The 27,499-nt window shown below is 40.3% G+C and overlaps 2 protein-coding genes across 5 annotated transcripts in view; one reads left to right on the top strand and one right to left on the bottom strand.

Annotated features, from left to right (window-relative positions):
* Window positions 1–20,220, top strand: part of ELOVL2 (ELOVL fatty acid elongase 2) — a 63,895-nt gene extending 43,675 nt beyond the window's left edge. For all 4 annotated transcript variants that reach the window (XM_009450495.5, XM_001175069.6, XM_016954898.4 and 1 more), the window contains 5 exons: window positions 1,113–1,190; window positions 6,080–6,251; window positions 10,474–10,598; window positions 11,069–11,203; window positions 17,049–20,220. In XM_009450495.5, coding sequence (XP_009448770.1) covers window positions 1,113–1,190; window positions 6,080–6,251; window positions 10,474–10,598; window positions 11,069–11,203; window positions 17,049–17,174 — 636 coding nt within the window. In that variant the 3' untranslated portion in view covers window positions 17,175–20,220. The remainder of the gene's footprint in view (window positions 1–1,112; window positions 1,191–6,079; window positions 6,252–10,473; window positions 10,599–11,068; window positions 11,204–17,048) is intronic.
* Window positions 20,221–26,640: 6,420 nt separating this feature from the next.
* Window positions 26,641–27,499, bottom strand: part of SYCP2L (synaptonemal complex protein 2 like) — an 87,394-nt gene continuing 86,535 nt past the window's right edge. The window contains exon 30 of the mRNA XM_054685588.2: window positions 26,641–26,988. The gene's annotated coding sequence lies outside the window, so the exon portion shown is untranslated. The remainder of the gene's footprint in view (window positions 26,989–27,499) is intronic.

Raw genomic sequence — 27,499 nt, 5'->3', positions numbered from 1 at the left:
TTAACAGAAAGGGTTTTTGTTAGAAGGAAAGAGAGGTATATCAGGACAGTGAAGAAGTCTCACAAAGGTTCTAAAACATTCTAAATGTTATTTAGTAATCTCTCTCTCTCTAACAATTAATTAACATCCAAACCCTCTCAGCTGTGTATATGTATTTTAATGGATATTGTATATGAATTTTATACATCTCTAAGGCAGCAGAAAATATTAAATCGTAGGCCTTTCGCCTGTAATACCTGATCCAAATCAATCCCAAATGCCTTATATTCTAGAATTTTAACTTTTTACAGGGAGAAAACTTCTTTCATAGCATTTTCAACAAAGAATAAAAAAGCTCATTTTCTCATGAGGTGGAAAGTACACCAAACAATGAATTAGGAAGTCTGAGTTCTAATCATCCTCCTACCACTTTCTAGTCATGTAATCTTGAGCAGATCATACACTCATCAAATGTTTACTGAACACTTACCATGTAGCAGGTACTAGGCAAGGAACTGTAGATACAAAGATGAGCAAAAACAGATGCATAAATTTTTTGGAGCTTGTTGGTTTTTGAGAGTAATGGGGAAGACAGACATTAATCAATTAACCACCAAATTGTTTGATTACCAAGTAGCATAAATACAGTGAAGAAAATGGTTTAAGAACCTTACTGAACCCTGTTTTTAGTATCTGTAAAATGGCAATATATGTATTTTTAAAAATTATTGAGATGATTAAATATATTTAAACCAATACAAAATATTAAACTTTTACTGTAGTTTTCTCACAGTTGTTTTCAACTAATTCTACATTACACTTGTAGAAACATGACTAGGTAATTCCTTACATAAAATTTTGTGACTCAAATGATAGTTAAAATCTGTTATTTTGGCCAATGTAGTTAGAGGTAACATATATTAATTAAGGAAATAGCCATTGATTTCAGTTCAACAGCAGGAAATAAGTCCCCTGATAATAGGTGTTTGAGGATAGGATTGAGACAAACTCAAATTCTGGGAAATTCCTACTCAAACCTTGAACAGATGCCAGAGACATGAATGGGAAATTCAGTCTGTATCCAAATTCTTGTGCTGATGTTTGTTTTTCTTTCTTTCTTGGTTCTTTGGCAGCTCATTCTCTCCACTTGGGAAGGAGGCTACAACTTACAGTGTCAAGATCTTACCAGCGCAGGGGAAGCTGACATCCGGGTGAGCCACTAGAAGCAAATCAACCAACTATAACCAGTTCTCATTGACAAGGGGAGGAGGTTTTCTCCTTCCAGATAGAGGGCTGAGGCTAGAATTAGATAAGAAAGGGGTTCCTGTTCTAATAGAAATGCTTGGTAACAAAGATGATTTCCAACTATCCCTCTATAGGGGACCAACTGAATAAACCACAGCACATCCACGTAGCAGATGCCTCTACCAAGTGGAGTGAGGAAGAGCTCTATACCGCTACAGAATTGTCTCTGGGATATAGTTACATGAACAAAAGCAACTTGCAGACCATGTTTATAGGATAGCATCCTTTGTGCAATAAATGATATGTATGTGTATTTGCTTATATTTTTAAAAAGAAACGAGAGGATAAACTAAAAGCTAATAAAAAGTGTTTCTGCCGGGCATGGTGGCTCATGCCTGTAATCCCAGCACTTTGGGAGGCTGAGGTGGGTGGATCACGAGGTCAGGAGTTCGAGACCAGCCTGGCCAACATAGTGAAACCCCGTCTCTACTAAAAATACAAAAATTAGCCAGGCATGGTGGTGGGCACCTGTAGTCCCAGCTACTCAGGAGACTGAGCCAGGAGAATCGCTTGAACCAGGGAGGCGGAGGTTGTGGTGAGCCGAGATTGTGTCACTGCACTCCAGCCTGGGCAACACAGCAAGACTCCATCTAAAAAAAAAAAAAAGCATTTCCTTTGAGGGGAGGGAACAGGGCAGAGGGGATACAGGGGAAGCCAGAATTCTCTGAATGTACCTTGTGCTATATTTGATTTTGGAACCACTGAGTGCTTTACATAATTATAAAACAAAATTAAATTTAAAAAGAAAGCAAGGCAGCCGCCCCCTAAAAGTTGGAAACAAACTTAAATAAATGAATATACCTATATATTAAGTTGGTGACATAATCACCCAAGGAACTATTTCAAGTGACTTTAAAACAGTTTTTTGACTGAACGCCCCTAGTGAGATATATCTTAACAGTATTCAGTAATTTTTTTATTGTTAATAACATCGGTATTGCTTTTTTGACACTGTGATAGTACACTATGGGATAAATTAAGTGTATAATAATGTTAATATCTGTAGGCACTTCGATTTGAAACATGGAAAAAAAGAGATACCAATAAAAAAGTTAAACTAAAACTCATTAATGATAGATTCAAATTGGAAATATCAGAATTAACTTTATTTGTTTTTAAAATTTTTAATTTTCAGCTCTGTCTACAGAAAAGGCCTAGTCTATGACAACCCAGTACAACGAGCAGTGATTACCCAGATTGTGCTCTCTAAATAGAATTTTCTCCAGAAAAGATTAGGTTTCTTAGATAATGGGCCTCTTCCTGGTTTGGGGCAGGAAATGTTTATAAGATGAGCCCAGGATATCTATGAGAAAGCGAAGCAGCTATCCAGGACTACGAGGATCATCACAAAAAGAGGAGTTGCCTGGAAGGGACCCCACTGCCTAAAAATGGAGCAGGTTGAACATCAAAAAGAATACTGACTGGAATTAACTGAAACATTAAATATGTAAAAAACTGTGAGTTTAAAATGATACTCCTTTTAAAAGCTCTTATTGTTACCTTTTGAAGGTTGTTAGAGCACCAATTCATTTTAGGAAAAAAAAATTAGAGGGAAAGAATGAAACATTTATCTTGCCTTTCATATGTGAATTTCCAAATAGATGAAAAGGGAAAGTTCTTCTCTAGAGAAAAGAAAAATGCTTAGGTAACAATTAGAAAAATCACCATTTTGCAACTCCTAGTGAAATAATGGATCGTATTAGTCTGTTTTGCATTGCTATAAAGGAATACCTGAGGCTGGGTAATTTATAGAGTTTCATTTTGGCTCATGGTACTGCAGGCTGTATGGAAAGCATGGTGCTGGTATCTACTTCTTATGAGGCCCTCAAGAAGCCTATAATCATGGTGGAAGGTGAAGGGGGAGCAGGCATGTCACATGGCAAAAGAGGGAGCAAGGCACAAGGAGGTCCCAGACTCTTTCAAACAATTAGATCTTACAGTAACTCACCACAGGAGGGGCACCAAGCCATTCATGAGGGATCTGCCACCGTGACCCAAACAAACACCTCCCACCAAGGCCCCACCTCCGACATTGGGGATGACATTTCAACATGAGATTTGGAGGGGACACATCTAAACTATATCATGGATCTAACAGCAATCACCTGTGGATGGTAAAACTATTCAGTGAAAATTGAATAGAAACTTCATAATGACTGGACTCAATATCTGAACTCACTGTTCAGTCTGAATATCAGTGGAACAGCCAGAAATTACGTACCTCCTGATGTGAGGCAGTAGGAAGTAGACAGAACCCTCTGAAGTATTTGTACCAAAAACATTACACCTGAGTCTAATCAAGCCTGTAAATCTAATTGCCAGTAACAAAACGCACGTGTAGAGAAACAAGTTAAATGATACTACGAAACAATCATACAAACCTATAATATTAGAAATTCTTTATAAAGGATCTAGTTTTTCTAAGAAATAAAAGACATGAAAGAATGGGAGGAGTAAAGAGAACTGTTATTGGTTAGAAGAGACTTAAAAACCATTTCAAACCAGTGGAAGATGGACCTTGTTTGGATTGTGATTTAAACTAATTATAAAAAGACATTTTTGAGACGGAGAAATTTGAACATGGATTGGGCCATGAGAAGATACTAAAGAATTGTTAAGTTGATAGACAACATAATGACTTCATGGTTATGTTAAAAAGTCTCCCTATCAGAAGGATTTATAAATAAAGTGATACCTGAGATTTGCTTATAATATTCTATACTTCCCACTCCCCTGCCCCCCAAAATGGTGGGAAGTGGAATTGATAAAAACTAGATTGGAATCATATTGAAAATTCTGAATTTCGGCATTGGATGCTGAGTGTTCATTTGACTTATTCTCCCTGCATTAGTGAATGTTTGAAATTTTCTATAACTAAACATGACATATTATTAAGACAGATGGTAAAAACCATTTAACTAAAATCTTTTAATATCAAGATGGACCTTTTTTTTGAGACAGAGTTTCACTCTTGTTGCCCAGGCTGGAGTGCAGTGGTGCCATCTCGGCTCACTGCAACCTCTGCCTCCTGGGTTCAAGCGATTCTCCTGCCTCAGCCTCCCGATTAGCTAGGATTACAGGCACCCGCCACCACACCTGGCTAATTTTTGTATTTTTAATAGAGACGGGGTTTCACCATGTTAACCAGGCTGGTCTTGAACTCCTGACCTCAGGTGATCCACCTGCCTTGGCCTCCCTACCTCAGGTGATGCACCTGCCTCAGCCTCCCAAAGTGCTGGGATTACAGGCGTGAGCCTCCACGCCCCGTCAAGATGCATTTTTTTTTTTTTCTTTTTTGAGGCAGAGTCTCACTCTGTCCCCCAGGCCGGAGTGCAGTGGCGTGATCTCGGCTCACTGCAAGCTCCGCCTCCTGGGTTCACACCATTCTCCTGCCTCAGCCTCCTGAGTAGCTGGGACTACAGGTGCCCACCACCACACCCAACTAATTTTTTTGTATTTTTAGTGGAGACGAGGTTTCACCTTGTTAGCCAGGATGGTCTTTATCTCCTGACCGCGTGATCCACCCACCTTGGCCTCCCAAAGTGGGACATTTTAAAAACGTCTTCAAAACTGCAATACAAATAAAGTAAGATATAGTGATTTCTCTGCACCCATTTTATTTCTAATGCATTACCACAAACCAGTGCATTTTGGGATACCATACAGTTCTCTAAAGGTTGTTTTATATTTATTTGTAGTTTAATATTTCTAAAGGTTAATTATCTCATCAGACATTAAGATGGTTGCGGCCGTACCTTATGATGGTCTTCTTGGGAAGTAGACAGTAGAGCATGATATTTTAATTTCAAGATTCCTATTATGTAATGTCTTTAAAAATATCTTATGTTTAATGTTAGTGGTAAAAACACAGTGCCTTTAACTAAAGAAATGTCTCCCTATAGATGAGACTGACTTGAGGGCCTTAGGAGGGAAAGGATGTGTTAGCATGACCTCCCACCATTAGCAAGGATCAATAACATCTTGATTTTTAATCTAGTCATCTGAGGAAAAGACACAAAAAATGTAGCCATAGACTGCCCTTGGACAGTCTAAGAGACAAAAAACAAACATACTTTAGAAAAGCAGAGGAAAGTTATAATTTAATGTAACAAACAATAATGACCTCCTGTTGAGTGCTAGGCCCTGAGCAAATGTGAGTGACAGTTTCTGCCTTTGAGTGATTTGCAATCTATTGATAGATTCGTAACACTAGCTACACCCTATTATGGCTATTGATTATGGAGCCACAGTTAAAGTAATTTGAATACAAATGAAGCAGCAGTTCAGCCTGAGAAAGGAAAGGGCTGGGTGAAGTTCCAGAGAAAAGGTGGCATTTAAGAGGAATATTAAAGAATATGCCAGACCTGAAGTAGGAAAGGAGTGCTGGGAGCAGAGAGAAGAGTTTTCATTGCTGGAGGAGGAGTAAGCAGGCCACTGTTCCAGCACACAGGACACCGTGGTGGGGAGCTTGCAGGAGACTGGTGGGAACAGCAGCCACCCAAGCCCATGGGAGATCCTGGGTTCAAGCCAGGAGTCATGAACTTGGTTCTGCGGATGCAGAGGAGGAATGTGATCACACATGTGTTCTGGAAAAATAACTCATCTCTCACTAGAGGTGGGTGGATTGCTTGAAATAAGGAGAAACTGGAGACAAGGACACCAGGTGAGCTGCCTTTTCAGCAGTGAGAAAGAAACAGCAGGAAAGCACAGGCAGCAGGCAGAAGGCCGAGCAGTGGGGCAGCACCAGGAACACTGCCATTTCTCACCCTTTTCTCCCCTTTACAAATTTCTATAGGTAGCCAAGGTGCTTTGGTGGTACTACTTCTCCAAATCAGTAGAGTTCCTGGACACGATTTTCTTCGTTTTGCGGAAAAAAACGAGTCAGATTACTTTTCTTCATGTATATCATCATGCTTCTATGTTTAACATCTGGTGGTGTGTCTTGAACTGGATACCTTGTGGACAAAGTAAGTTATTTTGTTAATTTTTCCATTTTGAGGAATGGCTCTTAGAGACCACTGGTGCTGTCTTGTATTAAGCATCGCATGCAGATCAGGAGAGCATGAAGGGAGGCCTAGAGCGCCGGCCTCGCCACAGCAGGATGCCCATGTCTGCCAGGGGCCATGTATTCTAGTGTCTGGTCTTTGATACAGGCAAAATCTGGGCCGAACCTTAAATTTAAAACTGTTTTCTTTTCCACACATCATATGTCCCATGGTCAGAGGCACATACCCCAGCGGGAGCTGCTTCACTCCAATCCCGGGCGCTGTTTTGACTCCTGTGGAAATACATCACCTTCCACAGTCACCACTTCCCCGTGAAACAGATCGAGGCATTTCAGCTTTTAGGGTTTCTTGTTTTCACATTCTGAAAAGTTAAGGTTACATCTCTGAATGACCTACCAGATTTTCCATTTTTAAAAAACAATTACAATAAGAAATACATTTTATATCACAACCCAGTGCACTCATTCATATTTGTTCCTTTTCTTTTTGCTTTTTTTTGAGATGGAATTTCACTCCTGTTGCCCAGGCTGTAGTGCAGTGGCACGATCTCACCTCACTGCAACCTCCACCTCCTGGGTTCAAGCGATTTTCCTGCCTCAACCTCCTGAGTAGCTGGGATTACAGGCGCCCACCACCACGCCCGGCTAATTTTTTGTATTTTTAGTAGAGACAGGGTTTCACTATGTTGGCCAGGCTGGTCTCGAACTTCTGATCTCAGGCAATCCACCCGCCTCAGCCTCCTAAAGTGGTGGGATTACAGGCGTGGGCCACTGCACCTGGCCCTTCTTTTTTTATTTTTTTAAGAAAGACAGGGTCTCATTCTTCTGCCCAGGCTGGAATGCAGTGGTGTAGTCATAGCTCACCGCAGCCTTAACCTCCTGGGCTCAAGCCATCTTCCTAGTTAACTGACTACACACATATACCACCATGCCCAGCTATTTTTTTTTTTTGGTAGGGCTGGGCATAGTGGCTCACGCCTGTAATCCTAGCACTTTAGGAGGCCAAGGCAGGCGAATCGCTTGAGCTCAGGAGTTAAAGACCAGCCTGGGCAACATGGCAAAATCCCATCTCTACCAAAAAAAAAAAAAAAAAAATTAGTTGGGCGTGGTGACGTGCACTTGTAATACCACCAGCTCCTCGGGAGGCTGAGGTGGGAGGATGGCTTGAGCCCGGGAGGCAGAGGTTGCAGTGAGCTGAGATCACGCCACTGCACTCCAGCCTGGGAGACACAGCCAGATTCTGTCTCAAAAAACAAAACAAAACAAAAAAGTGTAGACATGAGATTAATTATATTCAACCAAAGCAATATACTCTTACATGATTTCTAGGCCCCATGACCCATGTCTAGAGACATTAATTCCAACCAGTTGTTTGCTTTTAAATGAGTGATTTCATTTTGGGAAACAGGTTTCAAATGAAAATATATACATGGGTAAAATTACTCTGTGCTAGTGTTGTAGTCTTATTAATGTTTATGGTCCCACTTGTATATGAAAATGTGGTTATGTTAATTGGATAATGTATATATAAGAAGTTAAAGTATGTAAAGCATAACTTCAGCCACATTTTAGAACACTGTTTAACATTTTTGCAAAACCTCCTTGTAGGAAAAGAGAGCTCTCTACCTGAAGATGACTTGCTTTATATTTCAGATTTTATTTTAAAAGCCGTGTCTGTTAAACAAGAAAAAACACAAAAGAACCCAATTCCTGGTTCATAATTCTGTATTCTTACTCACTTTTTCAAGTTACCTATTTTGTTGCATAAACTAATTGTTAACTATTCATGGAACGGCAAACAAATGCCTGTTTAATAAAGAATTTTGACCAAGGCTATAAATGCCATTTACATTATTTTCAGTATTGTTGGTTATATTTAAATTTTCTTCATAATAAAGCACACTTTTATTTTTTAAAAAAGTGTAGACACAGGGTCTGTGTTGCCCAGACTGGTCTTGAACTCCTGGGCTCAAGCAATCCTCCCCCCTTAGCCTCCTAAAGTGCTAGGATTACAGGTGTGAGCTACTATGCCTGGCCCTCATTCATATTTCTCTGTTTTGTATGATATTTTATGAAACAGTATTTACCCTGGCTCTATATGATGTACTGTATATATTTTTTAATCCTGTTTTACAAAGAGTTGATGACAATTCTCACTGCATTGACTTCACCATTCACTAATGGGTCAGTTATGACCTACAGTTTGAGATGCACTGAGCTATAGGGAACAGTACTCTCTATTTGATACTGTCTTGTTCTCAAGAATTTAGAAATACTATATGAAAAATCAGAACATGTAAAACTTCAGTCAAGATGACTTTGTTCCAGGATTTAGGATCTTGTAGAGATGATATTAGGGAAAAAAGTGCCCAGGGATATTTGGAGTATCAGTGACTGTGAAGGTACAAATGAACACTAGAGTGAGGGAGGAAATTGCTGTGAGTGCAGGGGGAAGAAAGAAAGAATTGATCTCTGTCCTTCTAGATGGGTAGACATCCATTTCTTGAGTTTAGTTATTAAGGAAGGACAACTATAATCAATATTAGAGGAGAATTACCAAGGTTAAGTATTTTTATGATTGTCAAGTTTCATTACAAATCACTAAGCATCTAAAACCCAAATCATCACTGTGTACAGACATAGTCCTGTAAATACTGTGACAATTTCTGCTTAAGAATATTAGAAAAATGATACTTTGACCTACCAGAGCAGACTTTCAATTTTTTGAAATGCCTTAATCTGTATCACAGTGAAATGGTGACTGTGGAAGGTGCTGTATTTCCACAGGAGTCAAACATAAGCAACAACTACTCATGGTTCATTAATTGATGGAAATGAAAAGTCATGTAGGTAAGGAAATACCACTAATACTATGCTGCTTGGTAGTCTGAAACTCTGTTTGTGTTTTCATATAAATTCAAGTGCCATAACAGTTTATTTCAGCCAGTATTGGTTGAGAATTTACTCTATGCATGCTGTTGTACCTTTTGTTTCTTATTTATTAATTTGCATTTAGCTATCCAGATCACTAATCTAGGATTAAAGAACCAGGCTAGAGAATTTAAATTGATTTATTAGCCAGCATATGTGCAGTGCTTTTTAATTCATATATTATCTCAGTTAATTTCATCCCAAACTTAAGAGCTAGTTATTATTATTATACCTATTTTCCAGGTAAGAAAATAAAAATTTACAGTCAAATCAGTGTCTCCAAGGGGACATAGCCAATAAATGGCCCTCTAATGCCACAATCCCTCCCACCACAGGACAGCTCGCAGAACAGCCATCTGGATCCCCGGCTGACAGCTGAAGAGCATTCACTTTGTGCCAAGCATTGTTCTAAGCACTTTCATGTACTGATGAAATCCTCACAACACTGAGTTTCCTTATTTCCAACAAGTGATGCATCTGTGGCATCTCACCTCTTGCAGCTAAATCCTTTCAGTGCTTAGCTGACCCAGCATGGTACATGACCCTTTCTCCATGGTTTCCTGAAGCCTCATTCACCTATGGTGGAGGCAGTTACAGAGACGTTTCATGAGGTTGATGGCAGGGGCCTGGATTTTAGACATCCCTCATCCTAAAAGTCTCTGCAATGGCCAATCACTGGGAAGGTCTCGCTGGCCAGTTTCTCCGCCACTCCAGCCTTCTCTGTCTCCTTTATTCTTTCTCCAGCACCTCCCGGTCCCTAAGTGTCTTTCAGGCAGAATTTATTTACTTAATTATGAAAGCAATATATTTTGTCTCTCTAGCACCCTGTTCAGCCATGTACAAAAGGCTCTTTCTACGTCAATATGTCTTATCAAAGGTTTAGCTAAAAAGCAAAGACAATTCTATTTCAGAGGAATTCTGCCAGCAGCTTTAAGCTAGTATTTCTTTTCCTCCCTCAGTAGCTGATAGTAGTGACAGTTAAAGAGACAGTAAAACCTCGTAGATAAGGTGTTCCCCTGTGTGGGGGGCATTCTGAAAAACCATCCCAGGCTAGTCCTTCTATCATGGAGTTTTTGGTGAATCCTAGAACTGGCACAGTAATTGGGGAATTTATTAGTGTGGATTTTGTTATATGATCATGTCATATGTGCTACTCATTTTCAATTACCATGCAGAGAGAGAATCTCACTTGACAAAGAAGAATGAGCAGTCCTTCCTGGAAGAATAGTGATTTTTATACTGTACTTTTATAGGTTTCTTTGGACCAACACTGAACAGTTTTATCCACATTCTTATGTACTCCTACTATGGACTTTCTGTGTTTCCATCTATGCATAAGTATCTTTGGTGGAAGAAATATCTCACACAGGCTCAGCTGGTATGTTGTCCCTTCTTTTAGCTTTTCTCCATGTGGCTCATGGATGGGGAAAGGAAATAGAAATCTTAGAAGTCAGAGGGCTTTTTATGTGTGATGAGGCTGCCCATTTTTTTTCCAAAATTGGCCTTTTAAGAATTAAACTTTTTGTGTTGAAATGCCCTTTGTGCATGCTATTAGCTTATAATGGAAAGTTCCTTGCTTTGAAATGTAGATGAATACTTTTCAAATTAATGTGTAAGTTAAATCCTTTTTGTCTAAATAATTTTAACTGCGACTTTTCCATGAGGAAATCATGGGCAATTTCACATACTAATTTCAAATAAGATTTCTGGATGAGGGGGCTGCTTCAGCAGCTTTGTTTTGTTCCTACATAATTCCAAGAGTCCTAGGAGTTGATTTCTGAATTGATCAAGCTTGGCCGCAGTGTCTGTGTGGCTCGCTCACAGAGATGCCCTCTCTGCCGTCCCCAGGTGCAGTTCGTGCTCACCATCACGCACACCATGAGCGCCGTCGTGAAACCGTGTGGCTTCCCCTTCGGTTGTCTCATCTTCCAGTCATCTTATATGCTGACGTTAGTCATCCTCTTCTTAAATTTTTACGTTCAGGTACGTGGAATGTAAATATTCAGCAGTAAAATGTAATCGATTGGCACTTTTTTTTTTTTTTTTTTTGGGGAGACAGAGTTTCGCTCTTATTGCCCAGGCTGGAGTGCAGTGGCATGATCTCAGCTCATTGCAACCTCCACCTTCCGGGTTCAAGTGATTCTCCTGCCTCAGCCTCCCAAGTAGTTGGGATTAGAGGCCCCGCTAATTTTTGTATTTTTAGTACAGATGGGGTTTCACCATGTTGGCCAGGCTGGTCTTGAACTCCTGACCTCAGGTGATCTGCCTGCCTTGGCTTCCCAAAGTGCTGGGATTATAGGTGTGAGCCACTATGCCCAGCCTAGATCATGCACTTTTACATTATATATTTGTTTAATTTTACTGATTAAATATTATAGTAGCACATGCTTGTTGATAAATTCAGGTAGCAGATACACAAAGTGAAATTTGCACTCCCAACTCCTCTCTCCACACCCTCCTCCTCAAAGGGTAACCACAGTTAATAATCTAGTGGGCATTTTTAAAAACATTTTTCAATGCATGCACATAAGGTTTTATCAAAAATATCATTGGATTATATATACAGTTCTCAATTTGCAGTATGTATTTGTACCATGCTACCAAAGTCTGACATCTGAAAGTTAAAAACGTGTATAGTAAGACAGATCCAGGAAATGTGAATGGAGCAAAGCAAGGGCTTCTTCAATGTTTTTAATTTATTGAATTTCACGTTTAAAAATTGGTTCCTTATCAGCTACCCTGATGTTGCAGACTCACTGTTTATTTGGAAAAAAATTCCTTTAAGGCAAACCAGGATGGAAAGGTCACACTGACTTCTTTATCAAGTGTCATTTTCTTTTTAATTAACAATTTAAATGGAAGACAGCTTCGAAATGCAATTTCAAAGCCACTCTGTTGTACAAGAACGGATGAAAGCTATAACAGAGAAGAGGCCTCAGGTGGATGTAGATTTTAAATTGCTCTCTTTTGTAGGCTGGGAAAATGGAAAGCTTAGTTTTAAAAAAAAGTACATTTATATTCAAAACTATTTGTTTGAAATTGTATTCAAATGTATTTTTTTTCAGACTAATAAGAAGTGCTTTATTTTTTAGTTTGCACTTGCTGAAAGTTAACCCATAGTGGTTTTTATTTTTATTTTTTTGAAACAGAGTTTTGCTCTTATTGCCCAGGCTGGAGTGCAGTGGCACAGTCTTGGCTCAGCACAACCTCTGCTTCCTGGGTTCAAGTGATTCTCCTGCCTCAGCCTCCCAAGTAGCTGGGATTACAGGCGTGTGCCACCACGCCTGGCTAATTTTGTATTTTTAGTAGAGACGGGGTTTCTCCATGTTGGTCAGGCTGGTCTTGAACTCCTGACCTCAGGTGATCCGCCCACCTTGGCCTCCCAGAGTGCTGGGATTACAGGTGTGAACCACCACGCACGTCCCCATAGTGGTTTTATACAGTGTGGAACAGTGGAAACTGAATTTTGACAGCTTTTCAGGTCTTGTATTTCTGAAATTGGACTAGGCTGTTTTAAGAGATAAAGGTTTCCTTTGAAGATTTCCAAAGAAATAATCAATGATGAGACCAAACAAAGCTATGTGTGGGTGTGCAAACCCCTGCCCCCACCTCCCCAATAAACGCTAAGTGTTAAAGGGAAGCTAAGGGAGTGATTTTGGTACCTCGTGTTGAAGACTAAAGAGAAGCGTATAGCCCAGCAAGAGTAGGTAATGGCATTCAAAGCCTTAGCCCTACATGCTGGTTCAAACTGCATCTTAGTTCTGAAGTCAAGCATATAATTTAAGTTTGGATCCTTGTTAATACTATTGCTTTAAAAAAAAAAAAGTGAAAATGAGATGCGAGATCAGGTATTTTGTCAGAATAGGAAGGATATGCCAAAAACTAGATCAAGCCAGAATCCCAGGTATTGGTATTTTAAAATAACAGCACTTTTTCCACTTGAATTATTTTTAAAAGTTTTATCTTTCCAAGTGAGCAACTAATGCAGAATACTTTGCTAACCCCAGAATATACAAATCGTGACCTCTAATAGTCATTGAAATACATGCATTTGTTTTGGTCTTTACTCTATTTTTAATCTTTAACCAGAAGTTTAAAAATGATATTATAAACATGAAATCTAGGCAGAAATAAAGAAAGATGTTCTTTGAAACCAATAAGAACAAAGACACAACATACCAGAATCTTTGGGACACATTCAAAGCAGTGTGTAGAGGGAAATTTATAGTACTAAATGCCCACAAGAGAAAGCAGGAAAGATCCAAAATTGACACCCTAACATCACAATGAAAAGAACTAGAAGAGCAAGAGCAAACACATTCAAAAGCTAGCAGAAGGCAAGAAATAACTAAAATCAGAGCAGAACTGAAGGAAATAGAGACACAAAAAACCCTTCAAAAAATTAATGAATCCAGGAGCTGGTTTTTTGAAAGGATCAACAAAATTGATAGACCGCTAGCAAGACTAATAAACAAGAAAAGAGAGAAGAATCAAATAGATGCAATAAAAAATGATAAAGGGGATATCACCACCGATCCCACAGAAATACAAACTATCATCAGAGAATACTGCAAACACCTCTACGCAAATAAACTGGAAAATCTAGAAGAAATGGATGAGTTCCTCGACACATACACCCTCCCAAGACTAAACCAGGAAGAAGCTGAATCTCTGAATAGACCAGTAACAGGCTCTGAAATTGTGGCAATAATCAATAGCTTACCAACCAAAAAGAGTCCAGGACCAGATGGATTCACAGCCGAATTCTACCAGAGGTACAAGGAGGAACTGGTACCATTCCTTCTGAAACTATTCCAATCAACAGAAAAAGAGGGAATCCTCCCTAACTCATTTTATGAGGCCAGCATCATCATGATACCAAAGCCGGGCAGAGACACAACCAAAAAAGAGAATTTTAGACCAATATCCTTGATGAACATTGATGCAAAAATCCTCAATAAAATACTGGCAAACCGAATCCAGCAGCACATCAAAAAGCTTATCCACCATGACCAAGTGGGCTTCATCCCTGGGATGCAAGGCTGGTTCAATATATGCAAATCAATAAATGTAATCCAGCATATAAACAGAACCAAAGACAAAAACCACATTATTATCTCAATAGATGCAGAAAAGGCCCTTGACAAAATTCAACAACCCTTCATGCTAAAAACTCTCAGTAAATTAGGTATTGATGGGACGTATCTCAAAATAATAAGAGCTGTCTATGACAAACCCACAGCCAATATCATACTGAATGGGCAAAAACTGGAAGCATTCCCTTTGAAAACTGGCATAAGACAGGGATGCCCTCTCTCACCACTCTTATTCAACACAGTGTTGGAAGTTCTGGCCAGGGCAATTAGGCAGGAGAAGGAAATAAAGGGTATTCAATTAGGAAAAGAGGAAGTCAAACTGTCCCTGTTTGCAGGTGACATGATTGTATATCTAGAAAACCCCATGTCTCAGCCCAAAATCTCCTTAAGCTGATAAGCAACTTCAGCAAAGTCTCAGGATACAAAATCAATGTACAAAAATCACAAGCATTCTTATACACCAATAACAGACAAACAGAGAGCCAAATCATGAGTGAACTCCCATTCACAATTGCTTCAAAGAGAATAAGATACCTAGGAATCCAACTTACAAGGGACGTGAAGGACCTCTTCAAGGAGAACTACAAACCACTGCTCAATGAAATAAAAAAGGATACAAACAAATGGAAGAACATTCCATGCTCATGGGTAGGAAGAATCAATATTGTGAAAATGGCCATACTGCCCAAGGTAATTTATAGATTCAATGCCATCCCCATCAAGCTACCAATGACTTTCTTCACAGAATTGGAAAAAACTACTTTAAAGTTCATATGGCACCAAAAAAGAGCCTGCATCACCAAGTCAATCCTAAGCCAAAAGAACAAAGTTGGAGGCATCATTCTACCTGACTTCAAACTATACTACAAGGCTACAGTAACCAAAACAGCATGGTACTGTTACCAAAACAGAGATATACATCAATGGAACAGAACAGAGCCCTCAGAAATAATGCTGCATATCTACAACTATCTGATCTTTGACAAACCTGAGAAAAACAAGCAATGGGGAAAGGATTCCCTATTTAATAAATGGTGCTGGGAAAACTGGCTAGCCATATGTAGAAAGCTGAAACTGGATCCCTTCCTTACACCTTATACAAAAATTACTTCAAGATGGATTAAAGACTTAAACGTTAGACCTAAAACCATAAAAATCCTAGAAGAAAACCTAGGCATTACCATTCAGGACATAGGCATGGGCAAGGACTTCATGTCTAAAACACCAAAAGCAATGGCAACAAAAGCCAAAATTGACAAATGGGATCTCATTAAACTAAAGAGCTTCTGCACAGCAAAAGAAACTACCATCAGAGTGAACAGGCAACCTACAAAATGGGAGAAAATTTTCACAACCTACTCATCTGACAAAGAGCTAATATCCAGAATCTACAATGAACTCAAACAAATTTACAAGAAAAAAACCCCATCAAAAAGTGGGCAAAGGACATGAACAGACACTTCTCAAAAGAAGACATTTATGCAGCCAAAAAAAACACATGAAAAAATGCTCACCATCACTGGCCATTAGAGAAATGCAAATCAAAACCACAATGAGATACCATCTCACACCAGTTAGAATGGCAATCATTAAAAAGTCAGGAAACAACAGGTGCTGGAGAGGATGTGGAGAAATAGGAACACTTTTACACTGTTGGTGGGACTGTAAACTAGTTCAACCCTTGTGGAAGTCAGTGTGGCGATTCCTCAGGGATCTAGAACTAGAAATACCATTTGACCCAGCCATCCCATTACTGGGTATATACCCAAAGGACTATAAATCATGCTGCTATAAAGACACATGCACACGTATGTTTACTGCAGCACTATTCACAATAGCAAAGACTTGGAACCAACCCAAATGTCCAACAATGATAGACTGGATTAAGAAAATTTGGCACATATACAGCATGGAATACTATGCAGCCATAAAAAATGATGAGTTCATGTCCTTTGTAGGGACATGGATGAAATTGGAAATCCTCATTCTCAGTAAACTATCACAAGAACAAAAAACCAAACACAGCATCTTCTCACTCATAGGTGGGAATTGAACAATGAGAACACATGGACACAGGAAGGGGAACATCACATTCTGGGGACTGTTGTGGGGTGGGGGGAGGGGGGAGGGATAGCTTTAGGAGATATACCTAATGCTAAATGACGAGTTAATGGGTGCAGCACACCAGCATGGCACATGTATACATATGTAACTAACCTGCACATTGTGCACATGTTCCCTAAAACTTAAAGTATAATAATAATAAAATAAAAAATATATATATATATAAACATGAAATCTTATTAGAAAATCCAGTGCCCAACTGGGCGCAGTGGCTCACGCCTGTAATCTTAGTACTTTGGGAGGCCGAGGCGGGTGGATCATCTGAGGTCAGGAGTTCAAGACAAGCCTGGGCAACATGATGAAACCCCATCTCTACTAAAAATACATAAATTAGCCGGGCATGGTGGTGTGCACCTGTAGTCCCAGCTACTTGGGAGGCTGAGGCAGGAGAATCACTTGAACCTGGGAGGCGGAGGTTGCAGTGAACAGGGATCGTGCCATTGCACTCCAGCCTGGGTGACAGATCGAAACTCTGTCCCAAAAAGACAAAAACAGAAAATCCTGCGCCCAACAAAATCACATACTGTTTTAACTATATGCACTGTTAAAGACAAGGTCTTATTAAATAATCTTTTTATTTTTCTCTTCAAAATATACACATCCAACAGACATACCGAAAAAAGCCAATGAAGAAAGATATGCAAGAGCCACCTGCAGGGAAAGAAGTGAAGAATGGTTTTTCCAAAGCCTACTTCACTGCAGCAAATGGAGTGATGAACAAGAAAGCACAATAAAAATGAGTAACAGAAAAAGCACATATACTAGCCTAACAGATTCGCTTGTTTTAAAGCAAAGACTGAATTGAAGGTTACATGTTTTAGGATAAACTAATTTCTTTTGAGTTCATAAATCATTTGTACCCAGAATGTATTAATATATTGCTATTAGGTTAATCTGTTAACTGAATGCTTTGATCAGCATTGAGGTGATGCTGACCTCCGAGGACCTCAGAACTGGTGCAGCTTCTCTCTCCCTCCCTCCCACAGACTGAACCTTTTGCCAGAAGCTGTCCTTATAACGCCTTATACGCATACACGGCCAGGAAACGTGGAGCATTGTTTCTCACAGAGAGTCTCCAAATAAAAAGGGTTTTGTTCAGATTAAAATGTTTACAACAAAATGTTAATTATATTCTAAATACAGGGTATGTTCTAATCTATATTAAGCAATAATGCCAGTGCATAATCATTCCATTTGTTCCTTTAGCAATCAACCCCAGAAAATATTAAAATGGGATCATACACAGAAGATAGAAAATACACAGAAGATAGAAAAATCTAGCAAAACTTCTCTTTCTGTAAGCCAGAGTCTTGTCTATCAGATTCCCACAACCACTCCTGATTCTAAATTTAGTGATATGGTAATGAAATTGGTATTTCTTTTATTTTAAATATTAGTTATTCTAAGGAGAAAAAAATGCTTCTGCAAGATTTTCATAATTCAGGGGCTTTGGATAGGATTGTTCCTCTGTTTCCCTAATCATTTATCTGTTCATGTCTCCTCTTGTGCCAGTCAGCCTAGGTTATACAGATGCCATGCTCCACACCACGAGCAGTGTACAAATCTGGCTGCCTGTTTCCTTTCTGAGCAAGCACTGGAGTCCACTCCGACCTTTTTCTTTGAACATGCATGCTGCTGGAATATGTATAAATCAGAACTAGCAGAACTAGCAGAGTGATGGGAGCAAAATAGGCACTGAATTCGTCAACTCTTTTTTGTGAGCCTACTTGTGAATATTACCTCAGATACCTGTTGTCACTCTTCGCAGGTTATTTAAGTTTTTGAAGCTGGGAGGAAAAAGATGGAGTAGCTTGGAAAGATTCCAGCACTGAGCCGTGGGCCGGTCATGAGCCACGATAAAAAATGCCAGTTTGGCAAACTCAGCACTCCTGTTCCCTGCTCAGGTATATGCGATCTCTACTGAGAAGCAAGCACAAAAGCAGACAAAAGTATTAATGAGTATTTCCTGTCTCCATAAGTGCAGGACTGTTACTTACTACTAAACTCTACCAAGAATGGAAACAAAGAATATTTTCTGAAGATTTTTTTGAAGATTAATTTATACCCTATAAAATAAAACTTGTTAGCTTCGATGAAGTCACTTCATCTTCTCTCCTACCTTATTTTTTTAAATAAGTTTTTAGGTCCTGACACTGACATCAAATACAGGCACACCAGAAAGGCATTTCCACCACCGTCCCCACTCATTAGCGTCCAGAGTGCCTTTCTCTCTCGGCTTTTTTTTCCCCCCTGAGCTCTAGTTTTAAACTTTCTCCTGTTAAAAAAATTGTACTTTTATTTCATGTAAACTGCCCCTCTGAGGATTTGGGCATATTTTTTGGAAGGTGCCTAATGCTTAGGATAGTCTCTAGGGTGATGCACTGCACCTGCTTCCTTCCCTTCACTGCGGCCGACCCATTTCTGTTGAACAGATGTCTCCTGTGTGATGCCCCTGACTCTTACATTTATCTTTCTAAATCATTTTCTGAAGCTGACTTGCTCTAGGGTGCTTCATCACCGCTTCCATCTTGCATCACCTTATAACTGTACTGTCTTGTTCTCTCCCAGCAATTTATTTTAAAACAAGGGCTAGCTTCAAGCATGACTGTTACGGCTCCTCTGTGACAAAACACAAGTTGGACCAAGGAGAAAGCCCTTTGGAGAAACTGGACCCTAGTTCAGTTTAGATCTCAAATATAGGCTGAAATCTCTTACCAAAGTGCGTTCCAGGTAAAAATGAGACTTAGAAGACAGACTGGTCTAATATGCTCACTGGTCATCACATTCAGCTTATTCTTACGTGCCAGTGAGGCCCTAAGGTCTCAGTGCACAGCATACCTGCCACTCTGGATGTTTTCCTGGGCTTCATATCTGTATGGCAAGGAGGGAGCTGTCCTTCAGCAGACAAAGTCAAGCAGCTTTAAGTACAAGGCAGCTTGAAACCTCTCTGATGAAAGTGAAAAATGTGGGTAGCTTATACTTTCAAACTAATGCCAGTGACTAGAGAGAGGTTTCATTCATGATGTGTATTTCCAATTTGGTCTTCAATTCAAGAGATGCTTCATAAAACACTTATAGCCTTAAACCATTCAAGGGCTAATTAAAAAAATAGTTATGAAATCTTAGCCACAAAAAATAAATCAGGTAAACATTTTAACCTGTCATTAAGTGTTGTAACTTCAAAAAACCAAAATGCTTATTTTAATGTGATTTTTCTAAAACTATTGAAAAATTAATATTTCTATAATCTATTAAAGAAAAAATGGAGAATGTTTTCTCCCAAATTTCCTCTGACCCATGGGAATGAAAATACTTAAATGCTGTAAAGCATATCTATTAATAATTCCCCCAATTTTTTAAACTAACAAAATGGAATGTTAACTGAATGGAATTAAACATAGCAATTGTCAAGCCATCAAAATTATATATTGAACCACTTAGGCATGTTACAGGGTAAAGTCCTCACCCCTGCATTTGAGAAATATTTTATTATTTTTATTTTAAGGCAAAACAGTGTTTACTGTGATGGGCAGAACAGCCTTTTGTATCTAGGAGTCCATTTGAGTTCTTTCCAATATTTCCATATCGTTTGTGAATGTTTCTGGGGGCTTCCTTGTTTGGAAAATATGGATATCGCTTTGTTTTCCTTTGAAAGTAATTATATCTTAAGAACATAGTATCATGAATGGAGTAGACAGGGAGGCTGCAGAAGCCATTTTTCTTTGTAGATAAAAAGCATTATCTATGATTGTTGTATAATAAATTGATTTTTACATTAAATGCATGTTGCGAATTCTATTTGGTTCAAAGCAGTTAAAATGTATGCCTGCATGGAATTCCAAATGACCTATCACTTGGGAGTTATTTTTACAATAAGGCATTATTTTAGCCATGAATTTTAGACATTTAATTCTTCTCTTGTTTCAGTGAGCAATGGATTATATCATTACCTTTACATTGTATTCATATACCAAGTTAAGCTGTTTCAAAAATGGCCATTCACTAGAAAAATGTAAGATTAGCAGAGGATATAAAGACGATAATAAATAAATTGCTATATAAAGCCACCTAGGGAGGAGCACTAGATTTGTTTGAGGAGAAATTTTTAGGCAGGAACGACATCGTGCAATGCCCTGAAACCCAGGATACAATTCACAGAGCACCTGCATGGGGAGAGAGGTGGTCAGCTCAGCTCGGGAGGAGATGCAGGTGAGTGAGGCCTGACTGTGAGGATGCCTGGGAGAGTTGAGGCGAGGGGCAGGACCACAGGTTAGCATTTTGTCAGTGTAGAGAGTCGAGTTTTGAATGTGATATTAAGTATAATGAGACACAGATCCTAAAGAAAACTACAAAAGATGTGCTCAAAGTCTGATTTAAAAATTGCTTAAATTCCTGGATAGTGACAGGTGGGACAGGATAGATTTTAAGGAAGGGCAGGAGGAGAAGAGGGAATAGGAGACGACTTTATTTTAGCTATCTGAATGGGGGCTAGAGTTTGGGGTGGGAGGTTAACGTTTTAGAGGAGCCTTCCCTTTGTTATTTTAAATGGTGGGTGGAACTTAATAAAACTTTGTGTTTAAAAATAAAAGATAAATCCTATGTCTCTATGGCAAGCCTAATAACTGTTGTCACAAACTTAAAGAGCTGCTTATTCAACAAGCGTTCACATCAATAAGCCTCTTAATTCCTTTATGCTAAGAAAAAATTCAGCATGTGTTTTTGTTACAGCAGGCTCTCTTCCAAGACAAATTACATTCCCATATTTAAGGAAGAGTTTCTCTCCAGAGTATGCAAGGAAATAATCACTCCTAGGAGACTAACTACAGTCACCTCAGGATTCCCTGACTTTCAGTCATAGGGGGAAAAAGACTGAAAGCTATTGATTTGTAGGTCATTTTTCCATCTTCAATTGCACTGCAGAACACTGGAATAACACTGAGAGGACAAGGAAATCTATAATCCGTACCCTCATTGAGCAATTGGTAAATGCGGTCATTGTGGATCTAACGAGCAACCCACCGGGAGCCTGTTCTGAAAGTGTCTGTGACCACATTTGGTAGGCTGAGGAAGGCGAAGTTTGTCACACATCCCTTGATGTTGCATGTGCCATGGTCTATAGCTACCTGGATGACTTGAGATAGGCATTTTCTCTTGTAGTTGCCACAATCACCATCACTCATCCTTTTTCTTTTTCTTTTTTTTTTTGAGACAGAGTCTCACTCTGTTGCCCAGGTTGGAATGCAATGGTGTGATCTCAGCTCACTGCAACCTCTGCCTCAGCCTCCCGAGTAGCTGGGATTACAGGCATGTGCCACCACTCCCGGCTAATTTTTTTTTTTTTTTCAATAAAGAGGGTTTTGCCATGTTGGCCAGGCTGGTCTCGAACTCCTGACCTCAGATGATCTGCCCACCTCAGCCTCCCAAAGTGCTAGGATTACAGGTGTGAGCCACGGCACCTGGCCCACTCATCCTTTTTATTCAGCCTATTAACCTGGCTGGCCCCTGAAGGCATTTGAATTTGTGATGCCTATACATTGAACAACAAAAGGAGAAAGTCTATATAGAGTTTCGCCTGGGCCCATATGATATACTTACAGGGAGATGAACACAGACTTACCGGCAGTGGCCCTAGAAACAAATGATAGATGTTGCAGATTTCTCCGAGACTGAAGCACTGTACGTAAGACAGCTCATGTAGAACCAGCTCCTATTCTTTTCAAGCTAGTTTAGACCTATGGAGTTTGATAAACTCTGCAAATAGTTATATTCAGTCGAAAAATTCATCAAATCTTGTCCAGCACTACGTATCGTGTTAGGGATATAGAATGATCTAGATGAAATATCTGTTCTCAGAGTTCATAGTCTAATAAAGTAGATAAACATTTAGTTATAAAATAAGTATTGAGGCCGGGCACAGTGGCACACGCCTGTAATCCCAGCACTGTGGGAGACCAAGATGGGCAGATCACCTGAGGTCAGGAGTTTGAGACCAGCCCGGCCAACATGGTGAATTCTCGTCTCTACCAAAACTACAAAAATTAGCCAGGCGTGGTGGCCATGCCTGTAATCCCAGTTACTCGGCAGGCTGAGGCAGGAGAATCACTTGAACCTGGGAGGCAGAGGTTGCAGTGAGCCGAGATCACGCCACTGCACTCCAGCCTGGGCAACAGAGTAAGACTCCCTCTCAAAAAAAAAAAAAAAAAATATATATATATATATATATATATATATATATATCCAGAGAAACATTCCTAAAGGAAGTAATGCCTGAGGTTAGTTTTGACGGGTGAAGAGTTCAAATAGACTTCAAAGAAAGTGGTGTCCCAGAAGCCAAGGAAAAAGAGAATATTTAAACAGAGAAAAACGCTGCAAGGCAGCAAGGTGAGCAACTAGTGAAGGGGGGGGAAAGGCACTGAATTTGGCCCTTGGGAGGCAGTTGGCAAATTACAGGGGGCTTTAGAATGAATGGGAAGTCAAAGAAAAACAATGATGAAGCAAGCCACATGAAAATCCTTCTGAAGAACTAGGGATGTGAAGGAACAGTTACGGTAGTTGCTGAAAGGGAGGAAGAGCTAAGGGGCTATGTGTTGAATACTTTCAGGAGCATCTGAGTGACTGCAGCTGAGATGGAGGAGGAGGAAGCAGTAAGGAAGAAGCCGGCCCCTTGCTCAGCTCATGGGGCAGGGGCGGGGGATGCTTCAGGTGCTTTTGTCACCACAGGGAAAAATGCCCACAACAACATGCTGGCGAGACTGCAGAGAAAAGGGAATGCTTATACCCTGTTGGTGGGAATGTAAATGAGTTCAGCCCCTGTGGAGAGCAGTTTGGAGATTTCTCAAAGAACGAAAACCTGAATTACCATTCAACCCAGCAATCCCACTACTGGGTATCATCTACCCAAAGGAAAATAAATTGTTCTACCAAAAAGATACCTGCATTTGTATGTTTATCCAGCACTATCCACAATAGCAAAGACACAGAATCAACCCACGTGCCCATCAACAGTGGATTGGATAAAGAAAATGTGGTATATATACACCATGGAATACTACACAGCCATAAAAAAAGGATGAAATCATATCCTTTGCAGTGACATGGAAGCAGCTGGAGGCCATTATCCTAAGCAAATTAATGCAGGGGCAGAAAACCAAATACCGCATGTTCTCACTTATATGTGGCAGCTAAACCTTGAGTGCACATGGACATAAAAGGGGAACAATTGACACTGGGGACTCCAAAAGGCAGGGGCGGGGGAATTGAAAACCTTCCTATTGGGTACTATGCTCACTATCTGGGTGACAGGGTCAACAGAAGCCTAAACCTCAGCATCACACAATATACCCTTTAACAAACCTACACATATACCCCCGAATCTAAAATTTAAAAAGTTCTTAAAACCATAGAGTTCAATAAAAAATACGATACAGGAAAGAAGACACTTCCCTATAGTCATCTATGGCCTCTAGCAAATCCCCCTGAAAGCAGTCTACTAGAGCCCTGAACCCTGCAAAAAACTGGCCTCGGTCTCTGTCACAGGAAGAAGGTTGGGGAAGGAGTCAAGAGGGGAGGTTGGTTCACGCAGGCCTGGTTGGCTGAGGTTCCAAGTGCAAAAGCCAGGAGTTCATCTGCTGCCTGAGGGCAAAGCAAATCCTCAGGGGAGCTGCTCGGAGGATGGAAGGTCAGAGCACAGAGGAACACTTAAAATGACAAATGAGGCTGAGGCCACAGATGGCAACAGAGTCTGCTGGGGTAGCTACAGGGCTGTTCCCGGCTACGAGTGAGTCAAAAAGGAAGGGAGCCTGAGTGCAGGGCTGGGAATGGGCCCAAAGGCTGGCTCAGTCCCCAGGGTCAGGGTGAGGAAGCTGACGCTGCTCTTCTTCCCCAAGGGCTGGATGTCAGCATCTCCAGGATGCCTCCTGGTCCAGCCTTCTCTCCATGTTGCCTGGAAAAGCACATCGATTCCTGCATCCTGCCACCCTGCCCTGCCTTTCCAGGCCAGGGGAGCTCACACACCACCTGGCACAGCACTCCCCAGGCTGTTTTCCTGTTTCTCTGTGTAAGTGTTGGACTGATGTCTGTCTCCCCATTAGACTGCCATTCCTTGCAGGCAGGGGCAAAATCACATTGAATCCTTGGCACCCAGCACAGCACATGGCACACAGGAAGTGCTATAAGGATTCGCTGAAGAAGACAGTGTGCAGTAGAGCCTCTCTAGTATTTCCAAAGAGATGTCCCCAATATCTCAAGCTCATGGTTTTTGCAACTTCCATCGACCCATCCTCAAAATTAGCTCTTTAAATCTTACACCTACCATAGCCTCTCATCTCTGTCCCCTCTTTTTCATTCCCAGTCCTATTTTAGTTGAGGCGTTTATTGTAACAGTAACCTCCCACAGTGTACTGAATGCAGCCTTCATATTGCTACCAGATTAATCTTCCAAAACCACTGTGCTCCTGACGTCTTCAGTGGCTTCTTCTCACCTACAGAATAAAGTCCTTCTAATCAAGCTGGTAAAGACACTTTAGTTTGGGCCTAGCTAAATTTAATTCCCACTAATACTCCATAGTATTATGGCCTCAAATTCTGCATTTTTCTTCTCTGTTCTTATATTCATGAAAGCATCTCTTTCCTAATCCTAGAAAAAAAAACTTCATCCTTCAAGATCTATTTCAAGTGATACCTCTCCTCCAGGAAGCCATCCTGCCACCCCAACAAAAATGACTTCTACCTCCTCATAATCCCGATGGTGATCACTTTACACTTCATTTTGGCACTTGTCACATAGAGCCTTGATTTACAGTGACCTGGGTGTCTTACTGTCCTCTCTAGACTAAGTTCTTTGCAGCTAAGATAGCATCGTATCCATCCTAATATCTGCCACGTCAGCTTACTCAAGGGTTTGTAGAGAACAGTGCTCAAATATATGCTCACTAGGTACTGGAAGTCATATAAATTCTTCAGATGTACTTCAATGAAGACAGTCCATGTAATGGCACTGAAATCCATATACTCTCAGGTCATGAGAAACTGTGAGCCCTGAACTGGATATACCTAAATGAAATGAAGTTAGTTAACCTCATTCATGTTTTTTTGGACTTAAAAAATAAGTGCTCTTGGCTGGGTGTGGTGGCTCATGCCTGCAATCCAGCACTTTGGGAGGCCAAGGCAGGCGGATCACCTGCGGTCAGGAGTTTGAGACCAGCCTGGCCAAGATGGTGAAGCCCCGTCTCTACTAAAAATACAAAAATTAGCCAGGCGTGGTGGTGTGCGCCTGTAGTCCCAGCTACTCGGGAGGCTGAGGCAGGAGAATCACTTGAACCTGGGAGTGGGAGGTTGCAGTGAGCCGAGATCGGGCCATTGCACTCCAGACTAGACAACATGAGAGAGACTCCATCTCAAAAAAAAAAAAATTATATAAAAGATGGCAAAATTGGAATTATAAACATTGTTTTAGACAAATTAAACTATAAATAACCTACATAATGTAACTAAGTTTTATTATATAATGAATAAAGTATTCAGTCTGCAGTCTTTCACTTCACTTATCCAGTCATGAACAAAGTTACTTTGTAGATGGCCTTAATTATGTAGGCTTCATTTTTCCAAAATAAATTCAAATGCTTACCTGTATGTGCAATTTCATCCACTCAAACTTCACTAGAGCATTTAGTAATTAATAACAACATGATGAATATTTCTCCCCTGCTAAAGGTGACACTTTTGTTGAAGTGCTGGAGAAATGAGAATATTTGCAGATCAAATGAGACCTCCTAATAAGTTTATTTTCAAAACATATCACAGGCTGGGCACGGTGGCTCATGTCAGTAATCCCAGCACTTCAGCAGGCCAAGGTGGGTGGATCACGAGGCCCAGAGTTCAAGATCGGCCTGGCCAAGATGGTGAAACCCCGTCTCTACTAAAAATACAAAAATTAGCTAGCCGTGGTGGCACACGCCTATAATCCCAGCTACTTGGGAGGCTGAGGCAGAGAATCGCTTGAACTTGGGAGGCAGACATGGCAGTGAGCTGAGATCGTGCCACTGCACTCCAGCCTGGGTGACACAGTGAGACTCTGTCTCAAAAAAAATTAATTAATCAATTAAAACAAATGTAAAGCCACCATTTTTACCTGAGCTACCTTCATCATCTTCAACTCAAATTTCTCCTTCCAAGAGACACATTAAATTGTATTTATACAGATGCTGCTAAAGTGTTTTATTCACACAAAACTTGAAGACATTTCTCAAACAAAAAAAAGTCCATTTTACTTTTATAAAAAAAAAAAAGCAACACCACTCCAAGTTGTTTAACATCCTGAACTTTCTATTAATACTATCTGACCAAATTTTAATACAAAAGGTTAATTTTTATGAACAAATGGATAATAACCCAATTGCAAACTACCAACATATATTCTATCCGAACTCAGCAGTTCCCAGGGATGATGTTTGGAGGGGAGGAAATTGCGTACAGAGCACAGAAGTCTGGCTAACAAGGCCTGAGCCAACAATAACCTTGCTCTTTCTCTTCGTCTTCAGGCAGCTCAGGCTGGCAGAAAAGGAAAAGGAGAGCAGTAATTAGTCAAGGCCGAACTGTCCTCCTCTTAGTCCCTAAGAACCCTGTGAGCCAATAGGAGCATCATTCCTTTTTATCCGCTACATCTCACTAACTCAGGTATTCAGTGAAGCATCTTACATGGTTGTCAAAAGCTCATGTCAGTGTCCTCGGCAGAAACTGCCTGGTTATCCTCAGAAATCTCTTCAACACATGCCACTCTGAAGATGTACCTGCCATCTCTCGATAGTTTAACCTAACAGGTGATTTTGTTGGATGTTGGAGATAAGACAGCTCTTTCTCTGTTATAGCACCAGATGAAGTGGGTGGCCTGGCTTTAGGGGCCACACTAGGAAAACTACATGTTGTTAATAACCAGATTGGCAATCAGCCCTATTATTATTATTATTTTGAGATGGAGTCTCACTCTGTCGCAAGGCTGGAGTGCAGTGGCACAATCTTGGCTTACTGCAACCTCTGCTTCCTGGTTCAAGTGATTCTCCTG

Source organism: Pan troglodytes, chromosome 5 (genome assembly GCF_028858775.2).
Source record: "Pan troglodytes isolate AG18354 chromosome 5, NHGRI_mPanTro3-v2.0_pri, whole genome shotgun sequence".
Classification (NCBI taxonomy): Eukaryota; Metazoa; Chordata; class Mammalia; order Primates; family Hominidae; genus Pan; species Pan troglodytes.
This window is presented reverse-complemented; position numbering and strand designations above follow the sequence as displayed.